General features: G+C 47.6%; 1 protein-coding gene across 1 annotated transcript in view; it reads right to left on the bottom strand.

Moving 5' to 3' along the window:
* The window catches only part of PTCD3 (pentatricopeptide repeat domain 3), a 185,949-nt gene that overhangs the window by 74,106 nt on the left and 98,942 nt on the right, over positions 1 to 12,901 (bottom strand). Inside the window, exons 16-17 of the mRNA XM_086964253.1 lie at positions 4,618 to 4,646; positions 4,364 to 4,470 (exon numbers count right to left, since the gene is read on the bottom strand). Of these exons, the coding sequence (XP_086820379.1) occupies positions 4,364 to 4,470; positions 4,618 to 4,646 (136 nt within the window). The remainder of the gene's footprint in view (positions 1 to 4,363; positions 4,471 to 4,617; positions 4,647 to 12,901) is intronic.

Below are 12,901 nucleotides of genomic sequence, written 5' to 3'. Positions count from 1 at the left end.
GCCAGTGTTGACTTGGAGGCCCCTCTGTAAATGCTTCTCCTGGAAAAGTCTGATTAAGGGGTCCATGGCAAGAATGAACATTAAGGGAGACAGGGGACAGCACTGCCGGGTGCCCCGGGATAGAGAGAAGGGCTGGGAGAGTGTACCGTCCAAGCGAAGTCTTGCTGTGGGGCGGCTACACAATTAGTCAGTGGTGCCGATAAATCCCATAGGCATTCCCATGCGGCGCATGACGGACACAAAAAAGGGCCACTATAGTGAGTCAAACGCTTTTTCAGTGTCCAACAGTATGGTGACGGCTGCCGGGACTTCAGGATTAATCCTGTGGAGTATCGAAAAAAGCGTCCTCCGATTCAGTGAAGTGGATCGATGGGGGACAAAACCAGATTGGGACGGGGAAATTATGAATTCCATCAGGAGATACTAGCGCATGGCGAGAACCTTGGCCAAAATGTTATAGTCTAAATTTAGTAAGGACAGGGGATCGGTATGACCCACAATGGGACGGGTCACTTCCAGGTTTGGGAAGGAGTATAATGACAGCCTTGCGAAGGGTGGGCGGGGTAGGATTTACCTTTTCAGGGCTTCCGCATACACCTCAATCAGTTAAGGCGCCAGTAAGTCCTTGTATAAATTATACAAATCCCCCGTAAAGCCATCCAGACCAGGGGCAGAGGAGCCCCGAAGGACCACAATGGCGCTAATTACCTCGTCCTCTGAGATCGGTTTGGCTAAGAAATCCTGCATATTCTTCTCTAGATAGACCAGAGTGATCTCAGATAGGTACATTTCCTGCTGAGTGGGGTCTTGTCCTACTCTAGAATTGTATAGTGATGTATAATAGTCGAAGAATTCACTACGGATCTCCGAGGTGCCTGTGAGCGTCTGGTCTGTGGAGGATCTCAACTCAGTGATGTATGCTTTGCTGTACGGTGGTGGAGCATCTGCACCAGCGCCCAGTCTGGTCGCTTGCCTTGGCCATAGCGGCATGCAGTGTGATATTTGCCTAAAAAAAAGTATCTTGCGGTCGGCAGATTCCCTATATTTGGTAAGGAGGGCAAGGCGAAGCTTGGTCACCTCTTGGTCAGAACTATTTATTGTGACGCTATCTATGTCGCTCAAATCTTGTTCAAGACGAGAGAGTGACGTTCGTAGAACGTTTAGTACCCAGGCATGCTTGGCAATGCAGACGCCCCTAATGTATGCTTTGAACCCTTCCCATAGAACTGCCCAGGAATCTACCTATGCGGTGTTAATGGCAAAGTATTCTTCAATGGCTTCAAGTAGAAGAGAACGTCATTGAGGGCTCGGCTAGGAAATTGCCACTGTCGCTCGTACCCATCTGGTGTGGGCACACGAAGGAGAAGTTTAATTGGGGAATGGTCGGAGTATGTTCGCGAGAGGGTCGCGATTGATTGGTCCGGGAGATAAGCCAATAATCTATCCTGGTACAAGTGCTGTGCTGGGTGGCATAATGCGGTATTCAGTGGTGGAAGGGTTTCGCGTGCGTCATATCGAGGAGCGATATAATCAGTCACATAGATCTAGAAGCGCACTCGAACCTGCGGTTTACTTGCAGGGGTTTTAGAGATGATGTCTAAGGCGGGGTTAAGGAGCAAATTGAAATCACCCCCCACCAGCAGCGGGACAGAGTCCAACTTAATAAGCTGGGCCTGTAAGGAATGAAAGATTCCGGAGAGTCAGTGTTTGGGGGATAGGCACTAACCAGGGCTATGCTATGACTCATTAATGATCCTGTGACGATTGTGTATCTGCCCTCACTATCCCCAATGGTGGAGCGAAGACTGAAAGGTGCCAAGGGAATAATTGCTAAAGTTGGAAAAATATCTGTGCGTACCCCAAGCAAAATGTGCTTGAGATTTGGACAAGTGTGTTTCCTGTAAAAAAGCAATGTCAAGGTTGTGACGTAGCAGATAGTGAACAATATGCCTTTTCTTACGATTGGCATTCAGTCCTCCGACATTCCAGGACAGCAGGGACAAACCAGAGGGACCGCTGATATTACCTAGCTGGGCCATCTAATGGGCTTGACATCTATGACCAGTACATATAATCGTTGATAAAAGTAAAATTGGACAGTGGGCAGAACTGTAAATAACACAGAATGTCTATATGAAGAAAGTTGACCTCCTCCCCCCACCCAACCTCACCATGAAGAGAGTGAGGCATAAACCACAGGATCCAACAAAACCTGATATACCAAGCGACTTGAAACTAACATGAGAAATCCCCAGATCGGTATAGCCGCATCTCTTGATACATATCAAAGGTGTACACCAGGAGGGGTGGCTACGCCACGCCAGTCATCCAGCCATCTGTAACAGTTCGTACTTATCCCCATCCAGACATATTATCAAATGGACAATGAACAGTGTGGTAAAGTCAGCCAGTGCCTGTACTTGAAAAAAGTTCAATGCTTCCATTGGAGCCGCTGAATGGAGGGGAGGATCTGGCCCAATCGGCTACGGTCTGGTTGTTGTTTTGTTTATGTGCGTGGCAGAATTCCTGCACTTCAGAGGGGGTGTCGAAAATATGGGCCCTGCCATTGAAATCGACTCGCAATCTGGCAGGATAGAGCATGCCATATCTCAGGCCCAAGTTTCTGAGGGTGGCCTTAACCCCATTGTATTTCCGACGGGCCTCCTGCACCAGGAGTGTAAAGTCCGGATAGAGCGCTAGTTTAGAGCCCTACAACGAGGTATCTCCACATCTCTGGTGAGGCGTAGTGCAGTGTCTCGATCCCGAAAGTTCATGATACGTGTGATGATAGGTCTTGGAGGGCAGTCTGGGTTGGGCTGGGGGTCCAGGGTACGATGAGCACACTCCACCACAAATCCGGGGTTAAATAACTCTCTCCCAAACATATCGGCAAGCAAAGTTTCAACAAAGAGGTCAAGGCGTACCGTGGCTGTGGGTTCCGGTACCCCCAAAATACAAATGTTGATTCGCCTGCTTCGCGCCTCTAGGTCTTCATTTTTGATTGCCATGTTCTTGATGCGCTCCACCCACTACAGTCTTTTGAGGGACTGCGCTGTGCCATCCTCTATCCGAGATGCGTGCCTCAGCCACATGCGCCTAGCATGAACTTGGATTTTGGTCCCCAAGCTCTCGAGATTATTGTTGAGGGCGTCAAATCGCCCATCCAATGCCCTGAAGTCCGCTCTCATCACTTGTAGCAGTGATAGGGATTGAGCAGAGAGGAAGTCGACTTGGTCCGCACCCTGTCCACCTGCCGCCATGCCGGAGCTGCCCTCTAGAACTTTCTCCACTGGCTTTTCAAAAGGGAGGGTCTTCTGCTTAAGATCTTTGTGGCCCATGCCGCAGCAAGACAATACAACAGGGGCGGTAGCAGGGTGATCCCCTTGCTTTTCGTAGGAATAAGACAGGCCAGGGCTTGCAGCTAGCGATTGGAATAGGGGGACTGGAAGTAGGGCCCAGGGGGCAGACAGAGCAGGTGTTATTATCACCCGATCCGCCTGGCGTGGGAAGTAGTGGGGGCTCTATGAAACGAGCGCCATGCTCCAATTCTAGCGCTGAGAAATGAAAAGGCCCCTATCGAGGAATGCAGAGGGCCGGAGGAAGGCTGTTCATGGGGTGCAGGCAACTGCGCAGAGGCCCCAGCTCAGGGGCACATGTCTGCCTTCGCTATTGAGTGCTGCGTAGTGGTGGCAGCAGTCGTGGGGCCCCCCTGATGCATCAAGAAGCCCAGCGTTGGGCCCGACTGCTGTAGGCCGCGTACTTGAGGAGCTGTGTGGTGGCAAGCACATGCGCAGGGGCAACCAGACGCAGGGGGTGACGGGTCTATTACCCGCTTCCCCCCTGTTCCGTGCCTAATAGCGACCGGGTGGTCGCCTCCCAGGCTCGCCCGCGGGGCATCGGGGAGAGGTGGGAACTTGCGGAATGGTACAAACGGAAATGTCGAAAAAATAAATACCATAAAACCGGGAGCCCTAATCATGATGTGTCCATACAGCAACAAACTAAAAGATGCCATAATTTGCTGACCCTGGCAGTGCAAACAGCATTGTGCACACAGGTAAGGCAATTGAACTACTTCAGGCAGGGGAATGTAGGTGCAGCCCTTCCAGCCGAAAGTCCTGCTATTAGCACGACATTGTGCACTGGTAGACGTGAAGCCAATGGTGAATGTTGTTTCCTTGTCCCTCCACATCTTGTAAGCTGATTCAGAACAGCAAATGATGAAGCAGTTTTATCTTAATGCTTTGTCTTTCAGATAACATACACAGAAACATACTTAAAAACTACATCTCAAACGGTACTTAGTCAGACAGGATTAAATTATATATCCCTTCTACAAGAAATGCCTTTGTGTCAAACTTACTAGTAAGTAGCTTGCTGGTACTGGTCTCCAAGAAGTTTCCAATTGTCACCGGTCTCTAGTAGCTCATGTAGCCTGTATGCAAGTTCAATGTCCTTCAGATCAAGACACTGACCAAATAGAAAAGTTGAAGCGAAGAAAAAGGACATCAAAATTAAACATTAACAGCAGCAAGGTGTAGCCAGCCATACAGCTGCCACATTCACTGACAAAAAATGACAACTTGTGTAAATACCAAAAGACGTGAAACAACTTACCACTTTCATAGCACTGGAAAAGAAATAAACTAAAAGAAAGAAAATACATAACATTATTTTCAGGAAAGCCAATTTGCTTCATCGATTAGAATGTTCACAATTCTTGAAAAGGTAATGGTCACTTTCCTATGCATCATTACCATTGGGGAGGAGAATGTTAGCATGCAGCAGCACTGGAGCAGGAAGAGGAAAGGAGGGGAAGAAACTGTAGAAGCCTGGGTTCAATCTGCTGTTTAATTTGGAATATCCTCATAGCTAAAATACTTTAAAAAAGTGAAGTAAAAGAGTAAGAAATGGCAAATTAAACAGACTATTCATGACACAACAGACAATGCACACCTGGTCGATACAGAGAGAAATAGGTCAGTCAGGAAAAGCTGTCTCCAACAAATATCTTTGGCCTAGAGAGATTAATGAGATTCTATCCTGAAAATAAAAAACACAACCTTTTCAGAAAATTGAAAAACATTCTAACAGAACAGAGGAAAACATGAAACTCTAACCAAGAATTGACGAAACGCAGAAGAGATGAGTACTTAGATTTCACTTTGTATTCTGAACATTTGCTTGATTTCATTCTTGCAAATAAAGTGATACTACTCATGATTTAAAACAGTGGCACTAGGGGGGCGTGGCCAGGACCGCCACCATGATGGCCATATCTTCGTGAAGCTCCCTGACACTCTACTCGCTGCCAAAATATTCTGGTTCTGGGGTCCCGCAGCATGCCAGGAGTGCTGTGACTCGCAGAGACGCAGGGGCAATGCCCGCCTGCGGCGCGGAGGGCTGGGGTCCAGGATACTCGTAGGGGATGCCGAGCAGCAGACACTGCCTCGGAGGCCCCGTGGTGACAGGGGCCGCGAGTGGGCCTGAGGCCAAGATCGTCCGATCTCGTCAGCTGTGGGTCATCTTGACCCACATCTCCTTCTCTATCTGCCACTGCGGAGTGATCTGCTCCCGATCCTAGGGGTGTGTGGCTGCAGCCCGGCCAGGATACGGGAGATGTGCGGCCGGAGCAGCTGGCAGTGCCGACAGAGCTTCTCAACATGACTGATGCCTGCAGGAAGGGGCTGGGCCCAGTACCGACCTGAGTCCATACCCACCGGCGACTGCTGCAGATGAGGAGCGGTGAGTCTCACTTGGTGACCCGGGAGTGACTTGGCAAAACCTCCATTGTTGGCACATGTGATACACCCATTTACCTATCACCTTCTCTAAACTCAATGACTCGGACGCAACGCTAGGGGCCTGGCCAGTGCCACCTCACGCAACTTCCTACTGGAAACCTGCCGCCTTGGGGCCCCTCTCCTGTTAAAGCTGGGACCCAACCTGGATTCGCCCACCGTGTGATGAGAAGCATCACGATACTAACTAAAGACAGTGGGGTTGATCGAACTGGCAATAAGGAGAGAAGAGGTCCTGAGTCGCACTGTCCCCCTATACTCTGGGTGTTAGCTAATTTTAACTTCGACATGGGACATTCAGACCCCAAACAGAGACAGCTCACATTTAACCGCGTGGCCCCACTGGTCACCGGGGCTCCCAGTCAGATTCAGAAGAAGCCTCGGCGTGCGGTGGCTTGGCCCCCTCCCCCATGAGATATATCAGCTGTGATGGCTGAACTCAAGGCGGGCTTTGGAGCCATGGAGGCACGGTTCAACACACTAATGGGCCGCATGGACAGTTTGTGTGAGCGGATGGACAGACAGGGCTTTCGGATCGAGGACGCCGAAGAAAGAATCTCCAGCTTAGAGGATAACACCGCAACAACGCAGAAGCACCTAGATCAAATGGAGTGCCTTTTAAAACAAGTTGCAAATAAGAACGAAGACCTTGAGGCAAGATCTCGAAGAAACAACATTCGTATTTCGGGAATTGCAGAGACCACCAACATGGGATGCCCTGAGAACTTTGTTGAGCAACTGCTGCTGGCCCTTTTTGATAGCCCTAGTTTTTCTACCACATTTGTGTCGAACGTGCACACCGCTCATTGGGCCAGCGACCACCGGAGGGTGCCCGCCGCACTTTCTTATAGCTAGTCTGCTCACCTATAGGGACAGAGACACGTGCTGTTGTTGGCCTGGGAGAGGGGTCCCCTTCAATACCAAGGCTCGAACATCTCTATTTTCCCTGACTTCACCCAAATGGTACAGGGCGCTTGGCGGAAATATAACAGTGTTCAGAATGCGTTCCGCAAACTGGATATCCGCTGACCCATGCTATACCCGGCCCGACTGCGGATTGAACATAAGGGACAGTCTAGAATCTTCGACAACCCTGCAAGTGCCGAGGCCTACTGCAAAACTCTCCATGCTGGATCTCCAACGAATGAACATGTCCCCCTGGATGCTTGCGAGTCGCGGGGGCATGAGACATCTTGAGATGTTCATGAAAATGGTAGACTGGCTGTCAGGTTTAATACCTACTACTGTGTTACCTTGTTTACATATATATTAGCAAATGATTTCAATTGTTTATCCCTCCTTTTGCGTATCTAAATCTATGTAAGCGAGAACCAAGCACTAGCTCTGATACCATGCTTTCTAGGGGTCCGAGTCGTTCCCATGCCCCCCCATGGTGAACACCAATCTCGATTGTTACGGGTTATGTTTTTCTTTCTTTCTTGTGGACTCAAATTTTAAATCTAGTGTGGGTGGAGGATGGGGTACCGTATTGGGAATGTTTTATTGGAGTTAATATGTCTATTGATACTGCACATCACACCTTAGCATTAATCACCTATACTGTCGTACGTCATAAGATCCATGGACCGATGCATCATCGATTCATGCTAGCTTCATAACAAGGTCAAGTCGATTGACCTAGGTGTAAGTTATCTGGAATGTATGCGGTATTAATAACCCACGCAAAGGGAAACGGGTACTGGCACATCTTAACATACACTCTGTAAAATTCTCTTTCTTCAGGAGACACATTTCTCTCCCAGTGCGGATCACGCTTTTGCTAGAAACTGGGGGACACATCGCTATTGTTCATGCTAGAGTTCCTATTCACGTGTTACCTGTATCCTAACTCATAAAACTGTACTTTTTCTTTACCACTCACACTACTCTGACATAAATGCCGGTATCTGATAGTACACGTATCACTGGGAGACAAAAGTACATCATTAGTTCATATATATGCCCCTAACACTGATGACCCTGACTTTTTTTTATAAATCTCCATTCCTGGCTGGACAGCTACGAGGTAGACTATTTTATTATTGGGGGGGATCTTAACTTACAACTCTGTTCGAACATTGAGTCACCCATCTGACAAACCCAAGGCCCGAGAGGCACTCAGACACATCATGGACACCTATATACTGTACGATGCATGGTGTACCCACCCCCCCACGCTACCCGGATATACTTTTTATTCGGCGCGCAACGCTGTATGGACCAGATTAGAGTATTGGCAACTGTCGGCCACTGCTCACTCCTGGATATCCTAGATCACTGTGCTCTCAAGAACGCTTTCAGATCATAATCTAATCTTATTGAAACTTCGGATTTCCTACGGGTGTGTCCTTGAATTCAGCTGGCGTTTTAACAACGACTTGCTTCGGGACCAAGTATCCCGTAGTGAGTTCCATAGATCCATCATTGAATACTTTGAGATCAATGCCGGAACTGTGTACTCACAACCCTGTGAGAGGCCTTCAAGGCCTTCATCAGTGGGGTGTGAATCTCCAAACATGTCGTTATTCTCAGAGATATCCTTACACAATTAAACCGGATTGAAATTACACTGCAGCACTTGAGCGTTGTGAGGTGACCAACCAAAGGCCTAGGCTGTCTCGATGGGAGGAACTACAGGCTGAATATCGTGTATTGGCGGAATGGGAAACTGCATACATGAGTAAACACAACCAAGCTCGCCTCTAAAGCGAAGGTGAACTACCCGGTAACATCCTTGCTCGTATTCTACGCCCCAACAGATCAAGTAATTATGTTGAGGAACTCAGAGCGGAGACCGAGAGTCCATTACGGGAACAGAGCGTATCATGACCATGTTCTGTACTTACTACCAGAAACTGTATTTATCTCAGATATATCATACTCCCGAGGCATTCTCAACATACTTGGCAGATGTTGCCATAGGGTAGAGGATGGTCAGAGACAATTTCTTGCTGAACCACTTACTCTAGAGGAGGTGACTCAAGCTATCTACGCTCTGACAGCACCTGGTCTCAATGGACTAACTGGGGCTTTTTATAAAGCGTATAAGCAACAACTAGCACCTAGATTGCTGGCATTACAAAACGAGGCAATAAAAGTCAGCACACTATCCCCTACGCTCTGAGAAGCTGCCCTCACTCTACTGCTGAAACTGGGTAAAGATCCTAGTTGTGCATCATATCGCCCATTATCACTGTTAAATTTAGATAATAAAATATTGGCCAAGGTGCTAGCAACCAGACTGGCTCTATTAATGGAACAAATCATCTCCTCAGCACAGTCTGGGTTTGTTCCCCACCCCCTTGAATCTCCGAACTGTTTTTGCCGTACTCCATAAAATTTCCCCCATTATCCCGCTACAGTGGCCCTGCTTGACGCAGAGATATTCTTCGATTCTCTTGAGTGGCTTTTCCTTACGGCTGTACTTGGTAAGCTGGTTATACTCCCTCCCCCCCCAGTTCATATAATTATATTATATTCCACTCCAATAGCCCACATACAAGTGAACGGCGCTGTATCAGATGCTTCCCGATTCTGTGCAGCACCCGACAAGGATGCCCGTTATCTCCCCTTTCATTTATAATGGACCCTCTGGTTTGGGAGATGCAGGAGCAATAGCTTAACCGTGGGTTTCAACTTACACACGGGCCAATATTAATATCACTTTATGCAGGCGAAATTTTGCTGTTCATCCGCAATCCCCACCTCACGCTCTTCTCTATTATGCAGGAGATGGCCAGATTCAGTGACTTGTGGGGCCACTGAATAAACTGGACAAAATCATAGCTGTTCCTGTTAACTGACACAACACCCCCCCCCTTTCCCTCCCCTCGCAAATATCCCTATTCCCCTAGCACAGCATTTTTTCAACACACTACGGGGAACACTCTTGCAGTTGATATGGTCAAGAACTCGTTTCCCTGTATCCAGAGGGATAGGCTCACACTTCCTTACGAGGTTTCCTCGAACCACATTTATACTTAGCAGCTCAGTGCCATTATACATACCAATGGTTTCATCCTGATGCTCGATTACCTTATCTATGCCCCGAGCGAGAGCTGCTCAACAGAATCACACACACCCAGATTCTACCCAAGGGAATCCCACTCGAGGATACGGACACACACACAGTGTTTACTATCTGCTGGGCATGGTGCCATATGCGCCGCACATTGGGAGGGGCCCTCTATACTTTAAAGCTCTCCCGCTGCATGACAACCCCCGGCTCCCACTTGCTAGGGAGAAACTAGTACAAAGCGCCCTGCACAGATGCAACTTTCATACTATGGGGGACTTGTCCCCGGATGGGAATGTTACACCCCTTGTGGAGGGACTATGGGACAGGGACATACCATACATGGACCAATTCATCCTCAAGATATTGCGCAATACTTTACCATTGCTTCTTCCTTTCTACCCCCTTCCTCCTGATGATTTGCCCCACTGACTCTCACAGTATCAACTACTGATATATCGATCTTGTCTAGAACTAAAACCTGACACTACCATACGAGTGAGAGAGATCTGGGCAACAGAACTTGGATAGAAATTACAGACAAAATGTGGACATATTGTTGTACCCAGTCGCAATGCATCTCCATCTGTTAACGCCACAAATTACTACAGTTTAAAGATTTGCATCAATATTATAGATCCCCATCTGAAATTGCTAAATTTGACCACACTAGACCCGACACCTGTGCTAAATGCTGCGATGCGGGAGCTGATTTCGCACATCTCGCCTGGACCTGCTCAGTTGAGCATACATATTGGATGACAGTGTTTAAACATATCTACTACTATGATCCTTGCACCTTGTCCCCTAATGGCACTATTGGGATATACATTTGAGGTGTTACACAGTGCCCCTAGGTTGGTACCCATGGCGCTGCTGCTAACTAAAAGAGAAATAGCACTGCAGTGGGGCAGTTCCCGCCGCCTCACTGCCTCAGGGTGGCTTGAGAATATGTGTCATGAGAAAGTGGGTGAGGATTATGCACAGCTACAACGCCTGAGCTCACGCTTCCGTGACTACCTATCATCTATGGAACGGGGTGAGACGGTATGAGGTCTGGTTCAGTATCCATGTCGGGCTATACGTGTCTCTGTAGTACCAGAACCTGTAATTCCCGGATGACCAGTGTCCTGTTGCTGACGCATAGCTTATACTGTGAAATACTTGTAAATGGTGTGATATACACCCAAATATAAGGATAGAATGGTCAAACCACCCTGCCTTCTTTTTATCATTTGATATATGTGATGTGCATACATTGTTGATGTTAATATGAAGTACTTAATAAAGAAATTTAAAAAAATAAAACAGTGGCACTAGAAACTTTAATTTTGCAGCCAAAATGATGGCTGATGGATTGACATCATTGATGTTTGGCCTTACAATTCAAGTTGTACACAAATAAGGTGAAGTGCAGGTGAATGAGGTTTATTCTTTTGAACAGCCATCATATATTTAAGAATTGGAGGCGGCGCTATAGATCATAAGAGAACAGAGACAACCTGTGAAAGGCAGATTCACCTAAATCATATACCATATTTAAGTTATTGAATATGATGCCATTTTCAGAGGAAGACCAATGTTAAACAAAACTTTCTTTGGAGACTTTTAAAATGGTAACTAGACAGCTGTGGAACAGTTCTATCCATCATAGATGAGCAGGCCTTAGTGCTGAATATGCTACTTACCAGTATGCATCTGTTCTTGGCATGTAGGGCTGCTAACATTGATATCTGTGCATAGATCGCCGCCTAGTGTTGGGTCCGGATGATTGCACATTGTTGTCCTGGAAGAGTCTTCGAAGTATCACGAGATAGGTGGCTCCTCCCCTGGACTACAGTGCGCATGGGCATCGACTCCATCCCCAGATTGTTTTTAGCCATTGTGTAGAGATGGAGTGAAATAGTGTAAATGATGTCCATGCTAATGTGTGAATGCAAGAAATTATGTGCAGCCGCCACGGGCGCCGGGGAGGAGGGCGGGCGATATGAATGTTAGCAGCCCTACATGCCAAGAACAGATGCATACTGGTAAGTAGCATATTCAGTTCGAGGCATGTGGGCTGCTAAATTCATATCTGTGCATAGAATACATAGCAGTCCCTCCATTAACGGCGGCCGCCCGTGCCGGCTGCAGAAGTTTGAAAAAGAGTTTTAAGAACAGCCTGACCTACAGCTGCCTGCTGTTTGGAATGCACATCTACACAGTAGTGTTTAGTAAAGGTGTGTGGAGTAATCCACGTGGCTGCTCTACAAATATCTTCCAAAGGAATATTACCTAGGAAAGCCATGGAGGCCCCTAACTTGCGTGTGGAGTGGGCCCTGGGGGGGACCGTTAAAGTGCGCTTAGCCTTGTGGTAGCAAATTTGAATACACTTAACGATCCACCTGGCTATTCCTGCCTTGGAAATTGGGTTGCCTTTGTGCTGGGCTGAGAAGGCAACAAATAACTGTTGTGTCTTTCTAAAGCTTTTGGTCCTGTCAATGTAGTACAGTAATGCTCGTTTGACATCAAGCGTGTGGAGCATTCTTTCTGCTACTGTTTCAGGGTTTTGAAAGAATTTGGGTAGTTCAACGGTTTGATTGACATGAAACTGCGACACCACCTTAGGAAGAAACTTAGGGTTAGTGCGCAGCACTACCCTGTTAGGATGAATTTGAATAAATGGCTCTTGTATCGTGAGCGCTTGTAGCTCACTAACACGCCGTAGCGACGTGATGGCAATGAGAAAAGCCACTTTCCATGTCAAGAACTGAATCTCGCAGGAATGCAGAGGCTCAAAGGGTGGTCCCATCAACCTGGTGAGGACCACATTGAGGTTCCACACAGGAGCTGGTGGGGACCTGGGGGGAATGACTCGTTTCAGCCCTTCCAGGAATGCTTTGATGGCCGGCACCCTGAAAACTGATAGGTGCTGCCTGTTTTGGAGATAAGCCGCTATGGCGGATAAGTGTATCCGAATGGAAGCATACGCCAGATTGCATTTGTAAAGATGTAACAAATAGCAGATTATATTAGGAATGGATGCATCTAGCGTGTTGATATGATGTTTTGTACAGTAAATGACAAACCGCTTCCATTTTGC

Source organism: Lissotriton vulgaris, chromosome 3_2, assembly GCF_964263255.1.
Source record: "Lissotriton vulgaris chromosome 3_2, aLisVul1.2, whole genome shotgun sequence".
NCBI lineage: Eukaryota > Metazoa > Chordata > Amphibia > Caudata > Salamandridae > Lissotriton > Lissotriton vulgaris.
The sequence above is the reverse complement of the archived record's forward strand: the minus strand, read 5'-3'. Positions and strand labels throughout refer to the sequence as shown.